At 54.2% G+C, this 24,863-nt stretch overlaps 6 protein-coding genes across 6 annotated transcripts; 2 read left to right on the forward strand and 4 right to left on the reverse strand.

The window, feature by feature from the left end:
- Positions 1 to 480: 480 nt before the first annotated feature.
- GLRG_02543 (uncharacterized protein) lies at positions 481 to 3,237 on the reverse strand (the record flags this gene model as incomplete). The annotated part of the gene is made up of 3 exons (XM_008092552.1): positions 481 to 920; positions 972 to 1,469; positions 1,521 to 3,237. 3 exons carry the CDS (start codon positions 3,235 to 3,237, stop codon positions 481 to 483), a joined length of 2,655 nt encoding a protein of 884 aa, XP_008090743.1.
- A 6,597-nt stretch (positions 3,238 to 9,834) lies between these two features.
- On the reverse strand, positions 9,835 to 10,398 carry GLRG_02544 (uncharacterized protein; the record flags this gene model as incomplete). The annotated part of the gene is made up of 3 exons (XM_008092553.1): positions 9,835 to 9,939; positions 10,013 to 10,306; positions 10,378 to 10,398. The coding sequence occupies 3 exons, from the start codon at positions 10,396 to 10,398 to the stop codon at positions 9,835 to 9,837; spliced, it is 420 nt and encodes a 139-aa protein (XP_008090744.1).
- Positions 10,399 to 10,900: 502 nt separating this feature from the next.
- GLRG_02545 (pre-rRNA-processing protein IPI1) lies at positions 10,901 to 12,001 on the forward strand (the record flags this gene model as incomplete). The annotated part of the gene is made up of 2 exons (XM_008092554.1): positions 10,901 to 10,948; positions 11,030 to 12,001. The coding sequence occupies 2 exons, from the start codon at positions 10,901 to 10,903 to the stop codon at positions 11,999 to 12,001; spliced, it is 1,020 nt and encodes a 339-aa protein (XP_008090745.1).
- Positions 12,002 to 13,595: 1,594 nt separating this feature from the next.
- Positions 13,596 to 15,654, forward strand: GLRG_02546 (DEAD/DEAH box helicase; the record flags this gene model as incomplete). Its single annotated transcript, XM_008092555.1, has 5 exons — positions 13,596 to 13,894; positions 13,941 to 14,134; positions 14,195 to 14,632; positions 14,698 to 15,189; positions 15,251 to 15,654. 5 exons carry the CDS (start codon positions 13,596 to 13,598, stop codon positions 15,652 to 15,654), a joined length of 1,827 nt encoding a protein of 608 aa, XP_008090746.1.
- Positions 15,655 to 16,534: 880 nt separating this feature from the next.
- GLRG_02547 (aldehyde dehydrogenase) lies at positions 16,535 to 18,489 on the reverse strand (the record flags this gene model as incomplete). Its single annotated transcript, XM_008092556.1, has 3 exons — positions 16,535 to 18,121; positions 18,190 to 18,352; positions 18,428 to 18,489. The coding sequence occupies 3 exons, from the start codon at positions 18,487 to 18,489 to the stop codon at positions 16,535 to 16,537; spliced, it is 1,812 nt and encodes a 603-aa protein (XP_008090747.1).
- A 1,064-nt stretch (positions 18,490 to 19,553) lies between these two features.
- On the reverse strand, positions 19,554 to 24,261 carry GLRG_02548 (phospholipid-translocating P-type ATPase; the record flags this gene model as incomplete). The annotated part of the gene is made up of 3 exons (XM_008092557.1): positions 19,554 to 20,499; positions 20,551 to 23,726; positions 23,794 to 24,261. 3 exons carry the CDS (start codon positions 24,259 to 24,261, stop codon positions 19,554 to 19,556), a joined length of 4,590 nt encoding a protein of 1,529 aa, XP_008090748.1.
- Between the last annotated feature and the right edge of the window lie 602 nt (positions 24,262 to 24,863).

Below are 24,863 nucleotides of genomic sequence, written 5' to 3' on the forward strand. Positions count from 1 at the left end.
GGCCCAGGTGCGCCTGTGGTTCCCTCTGGTGATGGATAGATGATTTGTGTTTGTTTTGCCAACTTTGCGAACTAGGTCCTTTCGCTGTAGGCTACTATTCAGGTTTTGGCATGCGATATCCGCACGAGACACACCTTCGCTAGACAAAGTCATACAAGAACACCAAAGGGTCTCTACATTTCGCGTTACATGACGAAGATAACCCGAGTGGAGGAAGCTCATCATTACGGCGTGTTATATCAGGAGGGGGTATCTTGCACTACAGCCCAGAACGTAACAATGCATACACCCGTGTCCATATTTTTTACCTCTTAGTCAGTCCTCCCGTGGAAATCAACGCTATGTATGCCTAGTGTGTACGTGGGCATGTGTACCCCGTGCGCAATCCTTCCCGAGTCCTTGACGCCCAAGCGACTGATGACATCCATCGCCTCTAAATATACACAACGAAATAACAGCAAGAAAAGAATCGATACAACTTTAGTCAACACGGATGATGACCTTCCAGGCAAGTGCGCCGGCCTCTCTGATGGCGCAAGCGAGGCAGCCCCGCCTGCGCCTTGAGATGATGGCGTTCCAGCCCTTCTCCGCGCAAAAGGCGCGGACTAGAATCTCCATATCGCTGCCAAACTGGCGACGCCGGGACTCGAGGTGCATGTTCGTCGTCGCGGGGTTGGCGCCGTTGGCGGTACGCTCGAGGATGGGAGAGGTAGGGGTCTCCTGCGTGGGGGGCTGACGCTTGAAGCCGGTTATGCAGTCAATCACCAGAACACGGGGTGTGGTGTTCGCGTTGGGGGTGTAGGAGGGCCGTCGAACGGATGAAGCGTTGAGAAGGAGATCTTTCAGTGAGGCGTCGGGCTTCTCGAGGAGCTCCGAAAGGTGGATGACGGTGTAAGTAAAGAACTTGTGTAGAGGATGCCCTGGAGATGGTTAGTCTACGTAGATTCAGGAGATGGAGTGAACCATCTTACCTGTGATGGTGACCGGCTTGGAGCTCTGGCAGCTGATGCCGCTGCCGTCCACGTCGATTTGCTGGATAGTAGGACTAGATGGCGACCTCAGAACCCTCACATGAGAAGACGGATGGCATGGATGGGCTGTGACGAAGTGTATGTCTTTGGTCAGCGCAAAGGCGCGCTCTTTCGCCTCGCCCCCAAGTTGGCCGACGGAGAACGAGATAGACGACGGGTACGTGTAGAGTTCGGGGGCTCTAGTCACATCGGATAACGGCGTCATCACTGTTTCTTCTGTCGGAGTGGACAGGGCCGAATCCACGGGTGAGGAAAGGTTGAGGGATAGCAACGAGATGCTCAGGCTAGGGGGCGGCTCGGGATAGTTGTTTTCATAAGGGATGATAAAGTCGGCGGGCAGTACCGAGCTGGGATCCCCGTCGCCCAAGATACTGGACTCGCGCTCGACACGGGCCTTTGCCCAGAGCCTGGCCTGTCTGCCAGTCTTCTTCATGTCCTCTGGGATGCTGTCAGCACCAGTCATCGAGACCTCTTGACATTTGCACAAACCTGATACTTCAGCCACGTCAATGTTGACCCAGCCGTCCCCGTGGCCTTGAGGGGTAATGTCGCTAGAGATCCATCCCATGCACTGAGCAGAACCCTTACCAGCGGCCAGAACGCGGCCGATGATGCATGCTGTACTCCAGAAACTCTTTCCACGGTACACAAACCCACCGCAGAGGTTGGCCATCGGGCCCAGTCTGGCCATTGCCTCCTTGTCGTTCTCCAACAGAGTGGACATGATCAAGTGATATAACCCTTCACCGGGCAGCACCAAGCCGGATACGTAAGATTTTGACAACCAACCTGACGGGTGCAACGCAGCAGAGATCCTGTGCCTTCCGGACGGATGGCGAGTGACCTTTGCTTCAGTTCGGCCGCCCCCGAAATAGGACGACCTCGTCGTATCGATACTCATTGGTGTTTCTGCGGGTGTGTGAATCGGCGTAGCCTCCGAGACCTTGTTGGCCGTTTCCGATATCTGCTCGGCGTAAGAGTCTGATTCAATGTCGGGCCAGCGTAGCTTCCTCGCAAAGTTGGTCAGACCGTTGACCTGTCGTTCGCTGTAGCGTCCCTGGATGGTGTAGACAGAGACGTCATCGTGTGGATGAGCGTGAATGTTATTGGGTTGCAAACTCATTTTCCCTGTCAAAGATGCGAGCCACCCACCCGAGTTGCGCTTTTGGGTGTTGGCCGGATCGACCTTCCTCTCGGTTATCTCAATGTTCTCGAGCCAAGCCCGTGCAAGGTGTAACGACCACTTGACTGTCGCGTTCGCATCCTTTTCGAATCGCTTGATCTCGGCTGGTCTAATGCTTTCGATGCCCAGCTCTTCGCCCTCCGTGATTGCGTCTAGTCTGATGAGGAGCTCGCATGAGAGGAGGATCTGGAGCAACAGCCAATACCGCTCTTCCCTGCGCTCTTCGTTTGTTTCGGCATCCTCAATGTCGATGTCGGTTTCGACGTCGTCGCCCTCAAAAGAGCCCCACAAGATCTGGCCCAAGCGGATCCTCCATTCAACGTGAGAGAAGTCTATCCAGACATTGGGTGCTGCAAGGACCTTGACAAGCGCCTGGATCTGCACAGAAAGACTGTATGGATCTTGGTGGTCGACGACACGGGTAGGGGGATGCAAGATGCCTAGGAAAAGCTCATTGTACAAGGTGTTGTGGATCTTCCCGTGAAGCTGGTTCTCCTTGTACCTCTCGCTGTTTTTGATGAGCTGATCCAAGATGGCCGTTTCATCAAGGCGGCGAAGGCCGTCTTTGGAGGCCAGCATCCCTTTGCGCTGCTCGATGATGGCATTGGCCTTGGGCCCGAGGCTGCCGAAGCCGAATTGCTCTTCCTGGAGAGCATCGCCAACGGGCATCTCGAGAGCAGCTTGGTACCCCATGGTGCCCTTCTCCAATCCTTGCATGCTCAGCATGTTAGGACGTTCTCGGCATCGCGGGGTGAAGTGGGCTCGCTTTCTCTCTCTGGCGCATCTGATTGCGGCAGGGTTCGAGTTCATGTCTCTCGTGACGTGAGGCCAGGCAGTGATGCAGCTCCAGGCGGCGTCCTCGATCTGGACATGGTCGTTCAGATCGCGGATCTCGAGAGATTCATCCCATGGGAAAGCGACCGAGGGATGTGGAGCACCGGTGTAATGGCCCTCGGAGCGAGCAAAATACTGGGGGGCACCGGAGAATAGCTTCTCAACATCATCGTCGCTGAGAGTCGCCATGATCTTGGTCAGCTTCAAGACTGGTTTAAGCGTCGGGCCATCGGCTTGCTGCTCGCTGTCGAGTGGAGGCGGGGAAGGGAGTGGCTTGTTGGGGTTAAGAGGGGGCGGCGACCGAGAAGAACGGGACTCGGCGCTGCTCTGCGGAGGGGAAACCTGGGGTTTGCTGGTAAGACACAACGGTTTTTGGAACGGTCGGACAAAGAGGATCGAGCCAATTGAGGGGAAAGCCTGGGTAGGTAGAGAGACGACAGGGCACTTGGCTGGCAGGACTGCCTGCTTCGTCTGTGTAAACAGGAGACCCTTTGTCTTGAGTGGCTTTGAGAGGCCTGAGGTGATCAAGAGCAAGCATAGAATAGCTTGCAAGAAGTAAAGAAAAACGACAAGGAGAAGAAGATGCACTCTATAGGACAAGGGCAGAGAAGGTGGGTTGACAATGGGCGTTGAAGCTCCGAGAAGCGGTGGTCACGCGGTATAAGAAAAAGGACATGCGAGGGAGCAATGGGACGTAGATCGTCAGAGTTTGAGCATCTCGAACGGACGTCACTGCTAAGCAGATTCCAAGCAGACTACTACGTACAGGCAGGAGAGATGACACGGCATGGGCCAGATGGGCAGATCAAAGTGGCCTGATGCAGCTCCCATTGATGGACTGGATATAGGGTGACTGCGGGGAAGTGACAGGGTAGGAATGAGGTGGGTGGTGGCTGCAGAGTTACAGCTGTGGCTGCCAATACTGTCTCCTCTCAAAGGGCGTCAGGTTCGGGCCGCGTCATGATGGTCCAGCCCGGCAGTGGAGTGGGGGAGGGGAAGGAGGTGCAAGCCACAGGCAGAATGGTACCTAGAGCCAAAGGGCAAGAAGGGGGAACACACCACTTGGGTATTAGGAAATGGACGGGACCCCGTCACCAGACCATCAGCCCGGGCAGGGGCCGGGGGAGAAGGTACCCACACATATTGGGAGCCGCTGCCCTGTGCGGGGGCGTCTAGTCTGTCTGTCTTGTAGTGCACGGAACATCCAGCCTTAGCCAAGACAAACCCACCGACACCGGGGTCAGACTGGTCCTGGTCCTGAGAGAAAAGGGAACGAGGAGTGACAGTGAACATAAGGTGTGGATGGTACTGGTTGTGCATACCGAGCGACAGAAGCGCCGTTTACACGTACATCTTCCCGACATGTTTGCTGCTATTCTGAGGACTTCCTCATCTTCAGCTGTATCGGCAGGTGCATCGTGAATATCAGGGGGGGCTTGGAGCCGAGACCAGACACCGCTTCAGGGACCTAGCCTGAGTAGATAATGCAGACGGAGGAAGGGAACCACCGCGACCACAAATCAGATGTGAGATAGATTTACAGGTGAACGACGTTCTCGGAAACCGAAGGCGTCAAGGTAAATGGAACAAGAAGGGGCGGTGCACGATGTACACTACCTAATTGATTGACTTGAAGGAGACGTTCGACTTACAGGAACCTTCGTTGGCGACTCGGCACCTGTTCCCCGCCCCGACTTTGTTGACGACGCTGCCGCCGACGCGCTGCGGTTGCTGCTCCGGCCTTTGTTGCGACTCAGCAGCCCCCCAAAGAGATCCCGTGTGGAGAACTTGCGATCTCGCACTCCCGTTCCCTCGGGCCCGGACGAGTCCGACAGCTGTCGTTCAGGGCCGTCTTCTCTGTCATCCTCGTGTCGTGGCGACAGTTGCGGCTGTTGTTGCAGTTGCTGCTTTTGCGGGGATACCGTTCGTTGCTGGTCATGTTTGTGCCCTCGTCTGAGCAACGACAACGACGGCATCTTGGGTGTTAAGTCGTTTGTTGTGGTGCTGGAGCTGTCGTGATGGGATAAAAGCTTCTCGCCGTGTTCGTCTCATCCGTTGGTGCTGTCCCCGTCTTCTTCTTTTCCAACGCTTCTGCCTTGGTTTTTCCAACCCGCAATTCCTCCTCGCTGCCGCCGGAAATCCTGTTCTCTTGTGGCGACCTTCCAAGCGTGAATCTTGGCTGGGGTTGCTAATCAAAAGTGGCGTCGTTCGTTGGACAAGGGAGGGGCTGACGTCTTATCGCCGACGACGGTGAACGGTGCAAATCCAAGTTCCTGCAGCGCGGTTAAACTCTCGTAGGTTGCAGCGGGAAGACGGGATGCGAATTCCAGCCAAGCAGCCGTTGCTGCTAGATACAGATGGGTGAATGCGAGTGAACGATAATGAGTTGGCACTCAAGCAAGTGAGAGGAGAGCTAGGAAGACAGGCATGAAGAAGGGAGGGGGAAGACCTGTAGATAAAAAAGAGAGGGAGAGAGAAAGAGACAGATGTAGTCTACGACAGTTGACGGCTAGGCGATGGGTTGTTAAAACAAGAAATGAATGCGAATCAACAAGAGAAACACGGCCAGATGGCTGCCAAGGCAGGGGGGTGGCACTTCGTTCTTGTTATCGTCCACTCTTCTTGCTTCCTCCTCTGCACTGGACTTCATCTAGAGAGGGCGGGCAGGCCTAAAGGCCCCCCCCCCCCCCCCCCCCAAAAGTCCAGCCCAGCACATCAAAGGTGACCCCTCTGACTGGACGGACGATTGGTGCAAATCATGACGGGATAGGACAGGCGAGGATCATGGCCATGCCCACTTTGTTGGTGTACCCCTCGTTCCAGCCATACGCCGCATACCTACACCAAGCAAGGGCAGGGGGGGTTTCCATGCTCAGCCCCTACTGCGGGAGAGAGCGTCCTTGACTTGATTACTTCACGTATCTGAATATAGCAGCCGACCCTGGGAGCCAGAGGTGCGGCCAGGGCAGAAAGAGGGCGCGAGGAGGAGGCAGCCGTGGCCATGGCCGTGACCCGAATAGCAAGAGGGGTGGTGGGCAGCAGGGCAGTCTCAGATCTCTTGGCAAGTCCACGTCAGATACCCATGGTGAGGCAGGCTGGTAGGGAAATTAGGAGAGTCGTGGAGACGGCAGAGAAGAAAAAGCATGGGGGAAAATCAACAACAACGACAAAAAAAAAAAAGCCCATCAAGGAGCTTCCTTTCGTTCGTCATCTGTGCGCCTCAGTGGAACCGGGGGAGGGTGGCGGGGTGCGTAAGTATGGATGTTCCGCGCTTTGCAGGCATGGATGGCCGTCGTGTACCCTGCGTGTTGTGATTTCATCGGTCGCTCGTCCCGTACTAGCTATCTACCTAGTTTATAGGCCATGTCCCAGATTCAAATGACACTGTCCTCCTGCCCTCCCGCCTCGTATCTTCTCGTGGGAGCTAGCGCAGAGCGGGAAAGCATGGAAGGGCAGGAAAACAACAAGAGATGACGGCCAGCAAAGTTCCATGGTCGCTTCGGTTGGTCGCAGGGCAGCCACAGGGGGGGGCGTCATGTTCTTGGTTTGACGGCTAAGCTCATTTCACCGAAACAGTACCAGCCAAAGTTACGCCTTTCTTCATCATCGATGTCAGACTGCATAGAGGGTGCATTACAGCCCTGCCGCGCTCACCCTCCTGCTTGCTTTTGCCTCGCATGGCTATTTGCATGCTAATGGCAAGGTCCGTTGCCAGCGATAAGCTAGAAAGATGCGCAAAGAGAGTCTGAAAGCGAAGAAGACCCGGCAGGCAAGGGGATCCATGATCGCCAGGTTGCAACAAAACACGACATTCGAGTCCCGTGTACGGATATCCGGCTACAACTCACCGGTGGGCCTGGGGCTTCTGGAAAAAGGAAAACGAAGAACGAAACCGAAGAAACCGAGGAAGGATGGGGCCGGCTCCATCTGTGGAATCTGAGTGGGAAATGAGGCAAGAAATAAATACCCATATAGCGGAACAGAACCAGAAAATGTCGAGGGCAGGTGCCGCCAGCCAGCCAGCCAGCTCGCGGGCATGTGAATATTTCCGAGACACGATCCTCGCTGATCCTCCAGAACAGGGGTGTATCTCTTCCTCTCTTCCTGGGCGTGTGTCTCTCTGACTTTTTTTCTTCATCTTTTTCTGATTAGGTAGGTAGTTATGAATGAATGATCCGCATCCCACACAAACTACTCTCCCTCCACTCCCACGGCCAGTCAGATGCCATGTCACATAAGTGTGGCACCGTGATGGCTCCCGTCTCAAGGATGATGAGCTGAAGGGATTCGTCGTGTTGCAGCTGCGGTGGGCTTTCCCGCATGGTGTTTGCTCATCTGGGTTGTGTTTGTTTCCTTCTCTGGGCAATGGATCAAAAATAAATCAAGATAAGTTTTTAACGCACACCGAAATCGTTGGTTTCTGATTCTCACGCCCCTCCCCGAGTACTTCTCTGCAAAGCATATACAAGTCGAGGACGAGGCAAAAGAAGAAGAAAAAGAAAGGAAATGGAGGGGGGGGGGGGGGGGGGGGGGGTCGGGAGAGAAGCAAGAATGACATTAGAGGTCGCATCTGTATCTGCTAGGAGAAGATGCAAGTACCGGTATACCTAACGTCTGCAGAAGCTAGTGCAGAAGTGGAATTACAAGGACCGATCTAGGGGTGCTGTGCCAAATATCGCGAATGGATGTGATCCAGTAGATCATTCCTTCTCCATACTTGAAGCTGCCGTCATCACTGTCTTTGCCAGCCCGTCACACTGACCCCCGAGCGCTGTGCCACCATTAGGGTAGACCCGAAGGGGCGCCGCGTGTGGCTTGGAGACATGTCCATCTTCGGCAACTCAGCCAAGCCAGCCGCCCCCGGGGGCGCAAGCATCAAAGATCATCGTCCCCCTTTGCTTCGGCCGTTGTTCTCGAACGCTGAGCTTCGGCTGGGGCGTCACCAATACCTGAACGGGTGGGTTCACAAGGACCCGTTCCTGACGGTTCCTGACGGGGTGGGTGTTGGGGCAAGCTTCTATCCTCTCAGCTGACGATAAGTTTGGGAAGTCTGCACCACATGTTGAGACACCCGTCTCTAGTCCATGGGGTCTCGTGTCTTTCGCCTACTTGGACTATTATTCCAAGGCCCTCGCGGAAGGGCCGGCGACAAAGGGGAGCTTAACCGCGCGCGGCAAACGACATACATTACCTCGCTGCTTCGGCGAGAACGACACACGGCACACGACATTGGCGGAACCGAACCAACCCCCCCCCCCCCCCCCCCGGCTGTGACTTGGTCAACTCAGGTCCCCATCCCAAAAGCACAAGCACCGGACAGCTGGGGGCCTGATCTGCATTGACATGAGACGACATGCTAATATGGTTCCGAGTGTGACAACCATCAGAACCCGTGGGCTGTTTACTTTCTCCATCGTACTCGAACATCTTCGTCTCATATCCTTGAGAGCCCGAAAGGGGAAAGGGTGTCTTTCTTTTTTCCCTTTATTGAAAAAAAAAAAAAATGAATAAAAATTGATAGGTTCGGCTAAGCTCCGTACATCATCTTGGAATGGCATAAGCCGCTGTCATAAGCATCACAAGATCGCAAGGGGCCACGAGAATTGTCTTCGGAGTTCCCGCACGTCCCAAGAACAATTTTGATGATAGCCAGCAAGATGGCCCACTAATAGTGAAGCCCTTTCCTCCATTGACGCGATTTCAATATAGAAGGTTACACCGTATATGACCTTGACTGGATGGGCTGTTGAGGCAATCTCGTCCAGAATTGGAAAGGTTAAAGGAAACTCTAATGCAGCCAGCCCCAATCTCCCCTTGCGATGGAGTATACGCAGCCAAGAAGCCCAGGAAAGCCGATGACTCCGTGAAAACACTTGCAGTCGTGCCCCACAATCGCGGCAGGAACGCGCCATAAGTTGCTGAAACGGCTGCGCCGAAGATGCGTACGGACTCGGGCTGCCGACTGGTCAAGATCCCCGTACCGACCGAACGTGGTTGTGTGTGCTGTGACATGAAGTTCTTCTTCAAGGGGAAGCAAGGGGCCTTTAATTTGAGTCCATGGCGGTGTAAGGGGGCACCACAATCGAGCATGGGCGAGTGATTCGTCCAGCAAGTCACCCGCACTATTCAGACCTGGTTGCAACCCACTTACCCGTCCGTCGTTCGGCGTGTGACGATACATATCTCGGCGCCGGCACCATGATATTTATGCCAATCGGCGGGCCGCTAGACCGCGGTGTGGCATTAAGCAACTAGATCGCCCGGCTGCTAGTTTAGTTGATGTCAAAACCTGTTACAGACAAAGAGACAATGCGTGGCAGCTGGGGCCAGCAACACGGCGCACAGATCGTTTGCCGCAAAGGGGCAAGCAATGCTCGGAATTGTCAGAGGGTTTCCGAACTACATAGTAACTCGGAGGGCTTTTGGAGTGCTGCCATACAGGGCGACATAGGTTCTGACTTTTCTTCTTTTGAGTTTTTTTGGGGGGTTTTTTTTCTTTCTTTTCTTTGTCCATTTTTCATTATAATCCGCCTTAATTTCAAGCTGCCCGGCACACGCACGGAACGGCTTGTGGTGGTAATTTCAGGGTATCATTATTCTGCCTCCTCGGCCGTTCATCTAAAATCATCCTCTCCCTTAGAAAAAGCTTGCGCGCACATATGTAAAGACGTGCGAGTCAGCTCGTCATAATTTATTCGCACGGAGCGCCTGCTCCTGGCACGGTCAAGTTGGAGGCGTCGTAAAACGGTAGCCAAATCGGTGACGATGAGCTGGCAATAGCCGTTCTCAGGCCGGCGGTGTGTCGTGTACCACGATAAGGAGATATTTCGGATCAGGTACGATGACCAGCTCCTGTTTCTTTGTCCGTAGCCTCAGCAGCTTCAACTCGTCCTGTTCCCCATGGTCAGCGCTCCATCCAAGCTCTCGATACGTCACCACGGTTAAAGGGACCATGTCCTCTTACCTCGGTGTCCAGGTCCAGCACTAGAGTACCCGATGCATTAACCCAGTTCCAAACCTTGGCAGCAAAATCCTCCAGGCCCTGCGGTTGTTCTTCACCGTTTTGTTGCTGTCCGGCGGCGCCCTCGCCAGAGAACGAACCCTGCCCTGTTGCCAAAGTTGCCGCGTTGAAAGAGGAGAGCTGGCCGCTTGTCCGCAGGATCGCGCCCGTGACTCGATCGAGAATGACAGTGGCCTTGACGCCGGGCTTCTTGGAGAGTCGCGTGAGGGTCTCGTCCAGCGCGTCGGGTCCGTTGTTCTGCGAAGGGGGGGCACATTCTTGTTTAGCTATGACGCCATCGCTGTAGAGGGGTTCGAAGTCGCTCTCACGGTTACTACTGTGTCGGCCATGGTTTCTGGCTAGCGGTGTCTGGAGATCAAAAACGGCAGGGTGTCATTCGTCCGTACGTCTCTTGTAGTCAAGCAATTGAAGATTCGAAGTTTGACGTCGGTTAAGGGTGATGTAACCCTTTTGTCTTCTAGGCAAATGTGTGTGTTCCCAAAAGGCTGGGTCGGCTCTCGTCTGTAAGGCTGGATAAGCCAGAGTGCCCAAGGTACTACACCTTAACTGGAGCTAGGATTCACGGGGTAACAGCCTACCAACGTGGTGGGGGGGCGGCTAGGAGAGCTTGGGTTTGACAAAGTTCTGCCGTCGCTGACCGCTGAAATTTTCTGGCTCCCGATCAGGCAGGGGTTTGACCCTTTCGGTACAAGCCATATCTCATGTGAAAACTTATTGCCATCGCAGCAGCCGTAATCGCAAAATCCTGCTTGCTAAGACAATCAAAGCGTGCGGATATTTTGTGTTATTCCCAAAGCCTTTCGAATCAAAGGCATTTGAACAACAGCCATCATGGGTTCCAGCACGAGAAAAAAGAAGGAAAAGGCCAAGGACTTTGCAGTAAGATGATCTCAGTGAGATGTGGCTGAATCGCATCGAAGAGCTCCCTCTGATGTCGGTGTATCTGACACTCTCCCACAGAAACCAAAGTTCAAGGTCGGAAAGACAAAGGTCAAGCCTGCCAACTTCACAGACACTAGCTTCAAAGCAAAGTCCATTGCCATGGGCCATCAGAAGCTTTCGACTGAAGCCCCTGACAACGCAACCCAGTTCAAGCACAATCTCTCTTTGGCCTCGACATCACGAGCAGACAAGCAGCGTAAGGAGTCGTTGGCACATCTGACTAGTCAAGTGTTGGCTGGCAACAACCCCGTCGGAACCGCAACAGTGTTGGGCAAGCTTCTGCCCTTGGTCTCCGACGCTTCGGGGCCGGTACGCACCCAGTTGCTGAAGCTTTTCAAAGCCCTACCCGACGCAGAAGTCAAGCATCACGCCGAGAGGTGCATCATGTACACTCGCGCTGGCATGACCCACCTCTCCGCCGACATCAGCAATGACTCCCTATCCGTCCTCGAGTGGCTATTGGATGTCGCCGAAAACGAAATCGTCAGCTGCCCCGGCGGCTGGGTCAAGACACTGAACAGCTTCTGTGCGCTGATGGGCTGGACCGTCAAGACCAGCACCGGGTGGTCAACCGCACCCAAGACGGGTCTGCGGACCAAGGACGCGCAGTCTCATGCAAGGCAGATCGCCGTCCTGGCCAGGTTCCTCCAGGCCGGGCTCAAGCCTGAGATCGCCGCGCCGAGCAATCCCTATGCTCGCGCCGACAACATGTACCGCGTCCCTCGGACACCGAATCCATTTGCGTATCTCAACCTCTTCGGATCCCGCCGAGACGAGGAAGCCGAGATGTACAACGACCGTGAATCCCGGCAGCGTGTTTTCCACAGGAGGTTCTTGGACTCCTTCAACCGTGGCGTAGAGCAGGCCAAAAAGGAGGGCGGTGCCATCGGAAGATCAGCGGTCCAGATGGACCTAGCCCTGACCGAGGGCATGGGGGGATATGAGGCAACGTCCGCTGTTGAGCCTCAAGACCTCCTTGACTTGTGGTGAGGCATTGAGCCCGCACTGGTTCATTAACTATCCGTAAATTCGGGGCCGTGAAACCCTGCAAGGCGATGTCATTGTCTATGGACGATCGTGACCTTCGTTAACCGAGCGTATTCCCCTACATGATTCAGGTGGTCCAACATCTCACATACAGTGGGAGTTCGGCGCCACATATAGACGTCAGCAGCGGCCGTCCGTCTGAGCGCCACAACGGCTGGTAGGGCAGAAGAGGTGGCTTCGATATTGCCATGCTTATCCACTCTTCATCAAAGAGATACCATATACACGAGGGAAATGACTGGCGAGGAATACGATACTAGCATCATGCAAGGTGTCCACGGAAATTCCGGGCTATTGGCTAGTACAGCATTCGTTGGATGGATACAATGATACCCGTCTCACTTTGGTGGGACCCTTATTCTCCAAAGTTTACCTTTGCTTCAAGTTGTTGATTGTTGAAGTAGTTCCTCAGAATAGACACGGCGAAAGTTCTGTCTGCCTCCGGCATCCGACTGTCTTATATGCCAAGGAGGGTCGTTGTGGTTTCACTCATGTAATCAAAGCGATGGCGAGCAGGATGTTTCCCGGACCCTCCAAACCAATCATCTACAAAGAAAACCTCGCCTCTTTGGGTTCTTGTCAAAGCCCTGGTCAATACTGCATTAGTCCAAAGGGCGATTGATGTACAACTCTCGATAGACGAAGAGCACATGATATTCATATCTGCGTGGTACCAGCTTATGCTTAGTGTTTACTTTGGTCCGGTACATCACGATGGTCAATCATCTCCAGCCGGGCCAGACTCTCCTACCTCAAGGCAGAAGGGTCCATTGTGCCTTCCTCCTCCTCTCAAGAAGGAGATTCCGAACTGCCTTCCCACCTTCCTCCAGTCAACTGGCCGCCCTCATTCGTATTTATACCTTGCTTGCTTCTTCCCACCTCTTCTTTTCTCCACCCCAACGCAGTCTGACGAAAAGGATCTCGTCAGGAGGCCACACTTTGACATTCTGAACCCTGCTTTGAGAGGTAAGAGACTTCAGTTTTTTCCCTTCCGCAAAGCCATCTCCTATTCTCACCTCCATCATCACTACGATTGTTGTTTTTTCAACTTTTTGTCGCCTCGGCCTGCGCGTCTTTATAACCATATACCGAGACGCTCTGTAGTGGGAAAGCTTTCACTTGCAAACCCCATCGACAGCAGTTTTCGTCTTCACACTTTCTTTTCCACAGACACTGAGGTACACATCTCTCCCAACTTTGATATTCCCTTCTCCTTCCACTTCTTGCCTTCTAACCGTACTCACTCCTTCCTTCCCTCAATTCAAAGGCAGTTCGTATTGCCCGTAGCTTCTCCTACATCGCTTCCACCGCACAATACCACTCTTCTCTTGCAAGCATTGCTTCCTTTTCTTCCCAACTTGACTAACTGGAGTACACAGCCAACCAAAGGTTTTCGCCTCGTCCAGCCCTTCCTTCAATCAGCAAAATCGCATGCCGCATTGGACAAACGATCCTGGTAAGTGGGCATGAAACATCACATTTGGCGATTCGGTATGATCTAATCGTTGCGAGCCAAACAGACTTTCCTCGGTTAGATATGTCCGCCTTCGACACCACCGATATGCAGTCTGCTCTCCCATCCGATGGTTTGGATAAGAAGGCGCCTGCCGCTGCCCTTGACAGTGAGGGCAAGGCGTGGACTACGCCTCTTCCTTACGATTACGAGGAGTTTTCCAAACAGGGCCCCGTTGAGACCGCTGATTGGGAGGGCAACGGTGCCGTCTACGAGTGGAACGATGAGTTCGGCGATGTTGGTCCTAAGTTCCCGGAACTTGAGCTGGCCCTTTTCGGTGACCCTGATACCCGCCGCGACCACACCGGCATCGACTTCTCGGCGTAAGTATTCCAACCCCAAGTTCTGAACGCGACTCACAAATTCTAGCATCTCCACCATCGAAGTCACACAGGAGGGTACCATCCGGGTCCACCCTGTTCAGTCCTACAAGGATGCCGGCCTACATCCCGTCATGATGGAAAACGTGGAGCTTGCCGGATATGACGCTCCTACTCCCATCCAGAAGTACACCCTGCCAGCCATCCATAAGGGCCTCGATGTAGTTGCCGTCGCTCAGACTGGCAAGTCATCTCGACACTGTGCTTAGATTATTTGACCGTTATGGCTAACATGCAAAATAGGTTCCGGCAAGACCGCCGCCTACCTCATTCCGGTACTCAACAAACTCATGGGCAAGGCTAAGAAACTGGCTGCTCCTCGACCCAACCCTGCTGAGGTCGAGCTTGGTCAGTTGTGGGTTCGCGCGGAGCCTCTGGTGGTCATTGTTTGCCCCACCCGCGAGCTCGCCATCCAGATCTTCAATGAAGCCCGTAAGTTCTGCTATCGCACCATGCTTCGTCCTTGTGTCGCCTACGGCGGTGGTCCGATCCGCGATCAAATCCAGCAGCTCGGCAAGGGATGTGATGTCCTCATTGCATCCCCTGGTCGCCTATGCGACTTCATTCAGCGCCCGGATGTTCTTTCGCTTCGCCGACTGCGATACATGGTCTTCGACGAGGCTGATGAGATGCTTCACGATGACTGGCGCGAGGAGTTCGATGTCATCATGACTGGTGGTGGTAAGTGCCATTTTCCTCCCTTTGCCGCTTATACCATGGGCTGCCGATCCTTACTTTCTTTACAGAGCAGCAGGAGGGCAACATCAAGTACATGCTCTTCTCAGCCACCTTCCCTAAGCCTCTTCGCGATCTTGCCAAGGAGCATCTCTCTTCTTCCAGTGTTCGCATCAACATTGGCCGCATTGGCAGCACCCATGCCAACATTATGCAGAGAGTCTTCGAGGTAGCTCCCTTCGACAAGAAGACAGCTCTCAAGGAGCACATCAATTCGCTGCCTGCTTGCCGCACGATCATCTTCGTCAACAGCAAGCGTACGGCTGATGATCTCGACGACTTTTTGTACAACATAGGATTTCCTTGCACATCGATGCACAGCGACCGCACTCAACTTGAGCGTGAGGCTTCCATGCGCGCTTTCCGTGCCGGAAAGTCCCCCATTCTGATTGCCACTGGAATCAGCGCTCGCGGCATCGACGTGAAGAATGTGAACCATGTCATCAACTATGATCTTCCCAGCATGGACCATGGTGGCATCGAGGAGTACACCCACCGAATTGGTAAGGCGCTCTGGCTGTTAGCCTTATTGTCTTTATTACACAGCGCTAACAACCAGAAAAGGTCGCACAGGTCGCATGGGCCAGCGGGGTATAGCTACCTCTTTTTACACCGAGCGTGACGAGCCCATTACCAGTGTTCTCGTTCGCACCCTCTTGGAGACGAAACAAGAGATCCCCCCTTTCCTCGAACCTTACAAGCCTACCGGAAAGGGCCTGGAGCATCTCAAGTTTGAGACCGAGAGCGACTTTGACCCCGAGGAGGCTGGTGTTGCCCACCTTGGCGTCTCTGGTGGTGATGGAGGCTGGTCCAACGAGGACTATGGCGGTGACGATGCTGATGTTGCTGATGGTGCGTGGGGTGGTGGTGGTAACGGCGGTGGCGATGATGCCAGCAACGAGACCAAGAAGGAGGAGCCCGAGGCCGCTTCTGCCTGGGGCGCTTCTTCTGGCGGTAATGCTTGGTGATTAGATATAACTGCATTTTCCAGCGAGCCTTGGGTTACGTCGAAGGGTGACGATCATACGGGGACAGATGTGACGAAAATTATTGGGGCGGTCTATTCAGAATGCTTTGATGAGGTTGCCAAAATGGAATAGGGCTGCAGCTAATGATTCATATCCATCTTGCTTGATACAATGCCGTTAATTCCTTGCCCAGGGTTTGATGTTGTCATGTATGTCAACCTACACCCTTATCTCCCTGTGTTAGAACAGGTCGTGTTATCTCTGAGGTTGCAGCACGGCGCCTGGAGAGCCTGCCTGAATAGGGCGTTACTGTCGGAGGAACCGGAAGAGTGGCCACGTTTCGCAATAATCAACTGTGAGCCGATGATTTATTTACTTGCTTGTCCACAGATATAATGTGACCAACTCCTCCCTGTAACAACGCCGTCGTCTCTCAGGTTCACTCACCTTCCTTCGAGGTGGCGCGAGTTACGCCTGTCACGTATTGGTCTCGGCAGGCTCTTGTGTATGTAAAGGGCGCTCCTGTGGCGCGTTAACGTTTGCCTCGATACCGGCGGCGCTATACATCGTCCACAGCCTCCGTGTGCGTGGAGACGGGCGCGTCCGAGAGCGTTGTTGCACAAGAGAGACGAGAAAATATGTAGACTGTCGTTATAACCTACTTCACCCAGAATGAGAATTTGCGGACTAAAAACAAAGTTCGGGTGGGGAGACAAATATCTAGGAAATGGATCGGCCAGGTTAGATGAAGGCAATTCAGAAAGCTTCGAAGCAATGCGGGATGCTGTGAATTAACCTATATACATGTGCTTCTGGTCCGCCACCTCTAATACTTCATACATGTCATTATGTAGCTCCCGCGTTCTCCTCAGCCATTGAATCAAATGTTCTTCGTAATGTCGAAAAGTCCCTTGAGCTGTCCTACAAGGCCCTGTGCATATCCCACGTTTACAACCCCTCTCGTGAACCGCCAACTGCGCTCCTGATCCGGCACAGGATACCTGACAGGTGGCGGGATGGAGGTGCGAACGCCCAGCCAGCCGAAGCGGTCGACACAAATGCTCTTGATGTTGCAGAGGCCCCTAAGCCCCTCCTCGCCAGCGAAGCGTCCGTAGCCAGAGCCTCCGACGCCACCGAATGGAAGCTGTACAGCATAGGTTGCGCCAAAGTCATTGATGGCTACCATTCCAGTATTGAGGCCATCAACGACGACGCCGAGTACGGGGTCGTTGTCGCTGCCAAATATGGAAGCGCCAAGACCAAAGTCTGGCGCGTTGGCCACGGATAGCACGGACTCGGCATCCGGGCCTGGAGCGCGCATGACGGTCATGACGGGACCGAAGCATTCCTCGTTGGCAATATCCATGTCTGGAGTAACATCAACGAGAAGTGTTGGGGTGAAGTAGTGGCCCTTGGGATATTCGGGATGGATGTGGCGCTTGCCACCGGCAAGGAGACGAGCACCTTGTTTAAGAGCCTTTTCGATGAGGGCCTCCAGCCGATCAAAGTTAGCATCGGAGATCATGGCTCCCACATCTGCAGTGGGGCCCAGGCGGAGGGCCTGAACTTTCGGTGCAAGCGTGGAAACCAGCTGTTCGTAAAGCTTTGGCGTAGCAATGATTCGCTCAATGCCGATGCAGTTCTGACCGGAAGCCTGGAAAGTTCCGCGCATGAGAATATCAATAACACGGTTCAAATCCTTGGCGGCAGAGTCGAGAACAATGGAAGGATCCTTGCCACCAAGCTCAGCGATGAGAGGCGTAAGCGACTTGGCAGCCGACGCGGCAACCTTCAAGCACACAGAGCGGGAACCAATAAAGGTCAAGTGAGATATCTTGGGGTGGGAGGTTATGTGGTTAGCTGTCTGGGGCCAGCACACCACCGTCTGGATCAAGGCAGGGTCATATCCGTGGGCGATGAGGGCACCCCTCGCGATACTGGTGAAGTACTGCGAGCTCCATGCCGTCTGTTCAGAGACCTTGACCAGAACACCGTTCCCAGAAAATATGCTCGAAATGATGGGCCCAATGAGGTTGTGGAACGGGTAGTTCCAGCTCACGAGCGCTCCAACCACGCCAAGCGGTTCATACCGCACCTCGTTCTGCTTGTATGCCATGAGGAGGTTCGTGGGTCGCGGGCTCGGGCGGAGGGCTTTCTCGCCATGATTCAACGTCCAGGTGAGCTTCTCGACGGTGACGAGGATCTCGCCTAACTGGGCGTCGACCATGGTTTTGCCGGAGTCGAGGCAAGCGGCGCGGCAGATGGCTTCCTGGTTGTCAAGGACGTGTTGTAGCATCGTACGGAGCACGCGACGGCGCTCGCGGAAGGTCGTCTTCTTCCATTTCGTCTGCGCTGCGTGGGCTGCATCAACAGCACGGTCGATGGACGCCGGGGTAGAGGGGTTGATGAAGCCAAGAAACTGGCCGGTAGCCGGGGCGTAGCACTGAACTGCGGTCGTGCCGGAGATCTGGGTGGGTAGAGTTTGCGTCAGCCATATGGGGCACTCCGTATGCTTGGTATTGTGATATGTCGTACCTTGACGTTGGTCTCCTCAACGATCGAATGCTCGTCAGGAATCTTGGGCGGAGGGACGGTGTAGGTGATGGCTTTGTCTTCGTTCCAAGCCTGCGCCAAGTGTAGGAGCCAGATACTGAAGGCAATTGCGACCGCAGCGAAGAGGTACTGGGGAACGCCGGGTCTGCCACCAATACGTCGAGTTAGCTTTAGTTTTCCGAGAGCCAGAAGTGGCGCCATTCAGCAGGCAGTGGCATACGGGATGGCTTCAATGTACGAGTTGATCCGCTCGGCGACCTCGTCCAAAAATTGTGTGTCCATCTTGGAGTCGACCTGAGCCGGGTGTTGCGGCGGCTTGTTGTTGCAAGGCCGTCGTCCTCTGAGGTCGCAATTGTGATTTTGTTCCTGCGGATAGGGAGAGTGAGAGAGGGTGGGAGAGAGTCTCTCCAAGAAGATCCCTGAAGTCGCTCAGTTGCTCTTGGCATGAAATCAGCAGGAGCTCGGGTGAGCTTGCCCCGGTCGAGTCCCGCCTTCTACCTTCGCTAGTGGCTACTGCCTATTGTGACTTTAGCCTTTGGTAGGGGTCAAGCGTTGATACAGGGGCCGCGACACCGTTGATGGTACCTGCGTGTTAGACGGGGAACCCCAGCATCATGACGGACCCCGACGGCTGTGTTACATATGACTGATAGGCGGTAGAATTGACCTTGTTGATGAGATTTAATGGAACGACACAGAGATACATTTGCATTCAGTCACCATGGACCAGAATCAATATCCTGTGTTAACAGTTTACGTAAAAGTTAACTTCTATCTCCTTTTGCTCGTCTCCAAGCTCCTCTGTTATTATGTGTTTCGGCTTTCGCGTATTTCTCCTGCTACTGTTCGCGCCTATGTGCAAAGAAGGCAGTGCCGGCACGACGTGTGCCATCACTTTGGTCAGCCCACCAAGCCACAACGCCCCTGAGGCCCCCAAGTAGAGGTTCCAGCATCTGCAGCATGGACTGTTTCCTAGCGCCCCCTCTTCACTCGATTCTAGGATGCACACCAAAACTTGCACGGAAAATGCCGTCCGAGTCTTGCATTCCTTTGCTTCCGTGAACGCCGTCGCAATAGGAATCCCCTATACGATAATATCAAAACAAAAGACCAAAAAGTGAATAATAAACCTGCAAAACCGAAAGAGAAGCAGACGGGAGGTTGAGGGTGACAAGGCATCGGGTGTCGCTGGTACGCGAGGGTGAGAATGTCGTAGATCGCTCATGCAGATCGTGATGCATCGGGGGATATCAACAAAACAGCAAAAAGAAACAATGCCCTGCCTCGAGGGCGAGGCGAGGTATAATACAAGGATAATTCGAGTCGGTCGTGGGGCAGAGCGGGCGCTACATGTTGGCACTCTTCGTCAATGACAGACCTCGTAGTCTTCGAGGATGGAACCGGTCGCTATAGGATTGGCTCGACTCTATACGGGAAAGTCGGGCGGCAGACGTAAAGTCGTTACTGGCCTCGAAACTGGCTCGTGTGCGGTCCATCGAGGCGCGGATTCGGTCGTAAGACGGTCTGGCTCGATCGTACGAGGGGCGAGATCGTTCGAAGGAGGCTCGCATTGGAGGGGTCATGTCGAGGGACTGCGTTTGCGCCATGTCCATCGATTGGCGATGACCTGTGTAATTGGTGCCATCGCTGCCGTTTTGGCTCCGCGGGTTGTGCGTCGTGTGTGTAGCAACTGAAGGTGGATAGATTGGCCTTCTGTCCTCATCCACACTGGCATAGTGCATATGCTTACCCTTGCGTGAGCTGTCAGACGAGTTTGACGGTGTCTTGCTCGCCTCCTGCTCCCCAACGACCGTCGTCGCTTCGTCGCCCTGGGCGAGACGAGAGAATTTGCCTTGACGTTCTTGCTCGCGGATGATGTCGACGTCGTAAGGAAAGTACACCTTTTGAATCGCCTTGATCGCAAACCGGGGGAAGAGGCTAATAACGGGTACAATGAAGAAGACTGCCCAAAACGATGCCTGGGCGTATACCTGCGGGGCGGCCTGGTAAAAGAACATGGATGCCTCGGTAGCCGTGTAGATGCCGGTGACGATAAAGATCATGACGTCACTCAGGACGACAATCGTTATCATGATCCAGTCCCAACGGTATGTGTTGATGAGAATGTAGGCGTTGATAACGAAAACGGCAGGGTGCGCAATGTAGGCGCCGAGTCGCGTCCTGTCTTCGATGTTCAAGCCGTTCTTGGTGACGAAACTCGTGCTAACCACAGTTAGGTACGGAATGTAGAAAACCATGACGGATTGGTAGACGCCGTCAATCATATATAGCCTATAGGCAAATTAGCAGCGCATCCACGGCCACAGCTGTGACTAAACTTACCAGAACTTGGTCTGCGTCCACTCCGCTCGTTCGATGCCCCGGCGATACAGCTGGGGTACTGCGAGCGAGACCTTGTCCGAAACGTCTTGATCCAAAACCCCCATGACTACGACCGGGACCGAGGTGAAGAGCAGGTTGAAAAGCAGAATGTAGGTGTACTCGTAGATATATGTGACGTCAAAGTCACAGTAGATTTGATACCAGAAGATACCAAATACCCAGACCACGTTTTTGTAGAAGAAGTTGGCGACGGTCTCCCCGAGCCGGCGGTATGACCATCGACCATGAACAAGGACCAGCCGCGAGAGGAATCGGAATTGGGCGATCGCATAGTCCGATGACATGACGGCCTGTCGACCTTCCTCGCCGGCAATGCCGACACCGACATCCGCCTCTTGAATCATGGCGACGTCATTAGCACCGTCTCCAATGGACAGGGTCATGACATCGAGGCCGTTCTTCACCATGGACACCACAGCCGCCTTTTGAGCAGGGCTGACACGGCAGCAGAGGACCGACTTGCACTGCTTGCAAAGAAGCAGAAACTTTTGCTTTAGGGCGTCGTGAAGAACCCACTTGAGAGAGAAGCCATCGATGACGAGGCCGTGTGTTGGGGCGGGAGGCTCGTGGTTCTTCTTAGCCTTCGCCAAATCATCGTCGTCGCCCGTCATGCCGAATTCCTGGAGGTACTTGTCGAGTTCCTGTTCCAGAATGCTGAGGAAATGGTCGTCGGGAGTTTCGCCGGTCTCATCTTCGTCAACTTTCAGGTGAATGAGTTCCATATCGTTGTTCAAAAGGTTACAAGAAAAGCCGATGTTGATAGCCGTTTCAACTTTGTCGCCAGTGAGAACCCAGAGCTTGATACCGGCGTCGCCAAGGAGGGCGATGGTGTCCGGCACGCCATCTTGCAGCCTGTCTTCAATGGCGGTACCTCCGAGCAGAGTCAGCTCGCGTTCGAGATGGTCGGCAACCTCCTCCATCCTCTCCTCTCGATGTTCCAAGGCTGAGGCAGCGATATCGTATTCTTTGCGCCAAGCCTGGTATTGCTGCTCGGTAAGCTCGCGTTGCGCTATGCAAAGCGTTCTCAAGCCTTCACGGGCGAACATCTCAAGGTGCTCAGCGGTGGCCTTGCGGAGCTCTTGCTGCTCGCCCCGCTTGAGACGCGAATAGATGATACTGTCTGCTCCCTTACAGATAAGGAGGATTCGGTTGTCGGGCATCCGCACAATCGCGCTCATTCGCTTTCTGCTCGAGTTGAACTCGATGGTGTTCAGTATGGGGTAAAAGCGATCCTCGCCCATGACGTTCAGGTTGATACCCTCCTGAGAGCTACCAAGCACCGTGAAACCCATGTCACGGGCCGTCGCAACTAGCGCCGCCTCATCAGGGGACTGCGCCTTGAAGTTCATCTTCGGCGGCGAGCCAGGTACCTTCTCTGCAATAACTGTATGGCACAGGGCGAGACAAAGCATGAAATGCTCGTTTGCTATCTGTTGCTCTTTGCCGGAGTCGCCCGCCAGATCGGCAACAAAGTCAGGGGCGATGAAGGTAAGATCCTCGTCGTGGAGATAAGGGTTATTGTGCAGGTCTCGTAGGCCATCGACCGCACGGACTTTAGCATCCGCAATCTCGGCTCGAGCTTCAGCAGCCTCCTTCTCAACATCGACGCCCAGTCGCTTTTGCATGCCAGCCTGTGCCTCCGTGTAAGCCTCGCCGTAGGGCTGCCCGTTGATGGTGGCTTTCTTGAACTCCATGACATTCTGCGTCAATGTGCCAGTCTTGTCCGAGAAGATGTATTCAATCTGGCCCAGATCGTCGGAGATGTTCCAGGATTTCGGAATACAAGGTTGGTCGAGCGGCTCGTAGTACATCTCGACATCGCTGTAGATGAAGATTGCTTGAAGTAGTCGGACGATTTCAAGGGTGATGTAAAGCGCAATTGGGATCAAGTTCTGGAAGACGATGATGGCCGCCCAAAAGGTGATAAAGCCGGACATGGGTGCCGAGTCTCCTATCGACCCGAAGTCGAAGAAGTGCAACGAAGCATCTGTCTTCGCCCACGCAACACCGTTGATAATGGCCGACAAAATACACAGGATGAACAGAAAGCCAAAGTTGCAGATGACGTTCCAGTTCATCTCCCGAGCAATTCGAGCGCGCTTACTGGGAGTGATACCAGAGTTAATCATGATCTTGGTGTCGTGTCCGGTAAAAGCGACCACTCCGAGGGCCCACTCTGTGTTCCTAAGATTGCATCCACGGAGGAGCATATTGTCAATCGAAATAGGCTCGGTCATCAGTTCGGGTTCCGCCTCGTCGTCGAAGGATTGGTACCATCTGATAGCACCGTTATATTTGTAAAGGTTGGGCTGGGGGGCTTCACTTTCGATCCAGAATTGCGCTCGTTCGCAATCTCTCGCGTGCTTCAAAGACCTGCCGCACCTGAGGGCCTGTCGCACTTTCAAGTTCGTCTCACCGTCCAAATTCTTCGTCTCGACGTAGCATGCTCCGTCTGGGTCGGATGTGGACAGGACAATGATGTCAGCTGGGAGCTCATCATCGTTGTAAATGCGCACAAAGTCACCGACTTTAAGGTCTTTCCAGTGATCTTTGTGGAACCGGGCCTCGCCCTTGCTCGGCAAGTTTCGGTTAAGCACATCTCCCTTGCGCTGCATCAACTCTCTTGCTCGCTTGTGGTCGTCTGGCTGAGGCACCTCCAGATTCTGGCGCGGCAATGGAGATGGGACTGGTGTCATTTGGATATCTTCACGTGCGGAGACGAAAGAGTCGCGACCAGAATGCGGCGAAGCCAAGGAGTCTCGGGGGCCGGCGTGGGTTTCGATTGAAGGCCGCGGCGCGTCTGCGGATTGGGGGTTCCTGCGCATGGCAAGCTCTCGCCTCGCCTTCTTCGACCAGACGCTCTCGATTGCGTGCCAGATGAGGCCGAAGAAGCGACTGTGAGCCTTCTTGACGCGTCTCCAGAGCGAGACGTTGTCCTCCTCGACATTGACATTATTCCAGTTTCCCAGGCGATGAACGGGGGCATTGTTCAACTCAATATCGAGAATAGTACGGCGATAGTCTTCGACGGCGTCCTTAATTGCTGTGACGACAACGATAAAAATCAGGGGCACGGAATTGAGGCCTGGATTCGTGCCACCAAAGATGGGGAAGAACTGTAGAGAGTTGGAAACATGTTCAAGGAGGTCAGGGGGGCGGGGGCACGCCTCGAGTCCGACTTACCACAAGGATAACAAGGAAAAGGAAAAAGATGTTGGCGATATTTTGGAACTGAAACCACAGGTTCTTGGGTACAAAGCTAAGGGGTGTGTACTTGGCCGTCCGAATCTTGTTCCTTGGAAAGTGCTGGCTCGGGTGGCCCTCCTCATCCAGGAGTTCCGGGGGCAAAGGGAGGTTGAAGAAGACTTTCCTGCCGCCATTGCCTTCTTCAGAGTCAGATTGTACGGTGTTGTTTTCAGTCTGCAGGGATTCGGTGCCGCCGGAGCTACGGCTCTTTTCGCTGTTGTTCTTCTTGTGTGTGTTGCGATGCATTAGAGAAAGCCTTTTCTTATTGCTGCTCTTTATCGTCATTTTGCGGGTGGCCCATCTTGTCCGCAGGGTAGGATTCTCCGGGTCGTTGGCAGGGTCGTTGGCAGGGCCATTAGCAGGATCGAGAACGGCGTTGGGCCCTTGTTCGATCGTGGGCGCCATCGTGATCTCCTGGTGTGCGGGCGAGCAGCCCGATCAACCCGAGTGGTCCTCCAGGATGGCCTCGTCCGGCCGCAACAGTGGTCCCGGATGGGAGAGGGACGACGCGCTGCTTGTCGAGCGATCCAGTGTCGGCAACCTCGAACGTAAAAAGTCGAATTAAAGCGGATGATCGTCGAGCGGTGCGTAGAGATGAAACGAGCGACCGTGGGTGTTCAGCGTAACGTCGTCGTCGTCGTCGTCGTCGTCGTCGTTGTCGTTGTCGTTGTCTTCGTTGTCGTCGTCGCCGTCGAGGGCCGTCTGAGGTTTGTGCTGTGGTGTTTGGTTGGGAGAGTGTGGTTCGTGCGAGGGAGTAATAGAATTGGAAGGGAGTGGTCGGAAGGGGACAAGAATTATTTTGGCTAAAGGGGCCGGGAGGTGCTGTCGCGGTGTTTGATGACAGCGTTACCCAAAAACCCGCTGGGAGGGGGTGGGAGTACCTGTCGCTGGGTTCTGGGTGCTAGGAACCAGATGGGGGGCTTGGAACTGCCTGGGGGTGGGAAGGCAAAGTATCGGTATCTCAAGTCACCCTTCAGCAGTACACTGTACGGATACTATGGGGACAT

Source organism: Colletotrichum graminicola, assembly GCF_000149035.1.
Source record: "Colletotrichum graminicola M1.001 genomic scaffold supercont1.5, whole genome shotgun sequence".
Classification (NCBI taxonomy): Eukaryota; Fungi; Ascomycota; class Sordariomycetes; order Glomerellales; family Glomerellaceae; genus Colletotrichum; species Colletotrichum graminicola.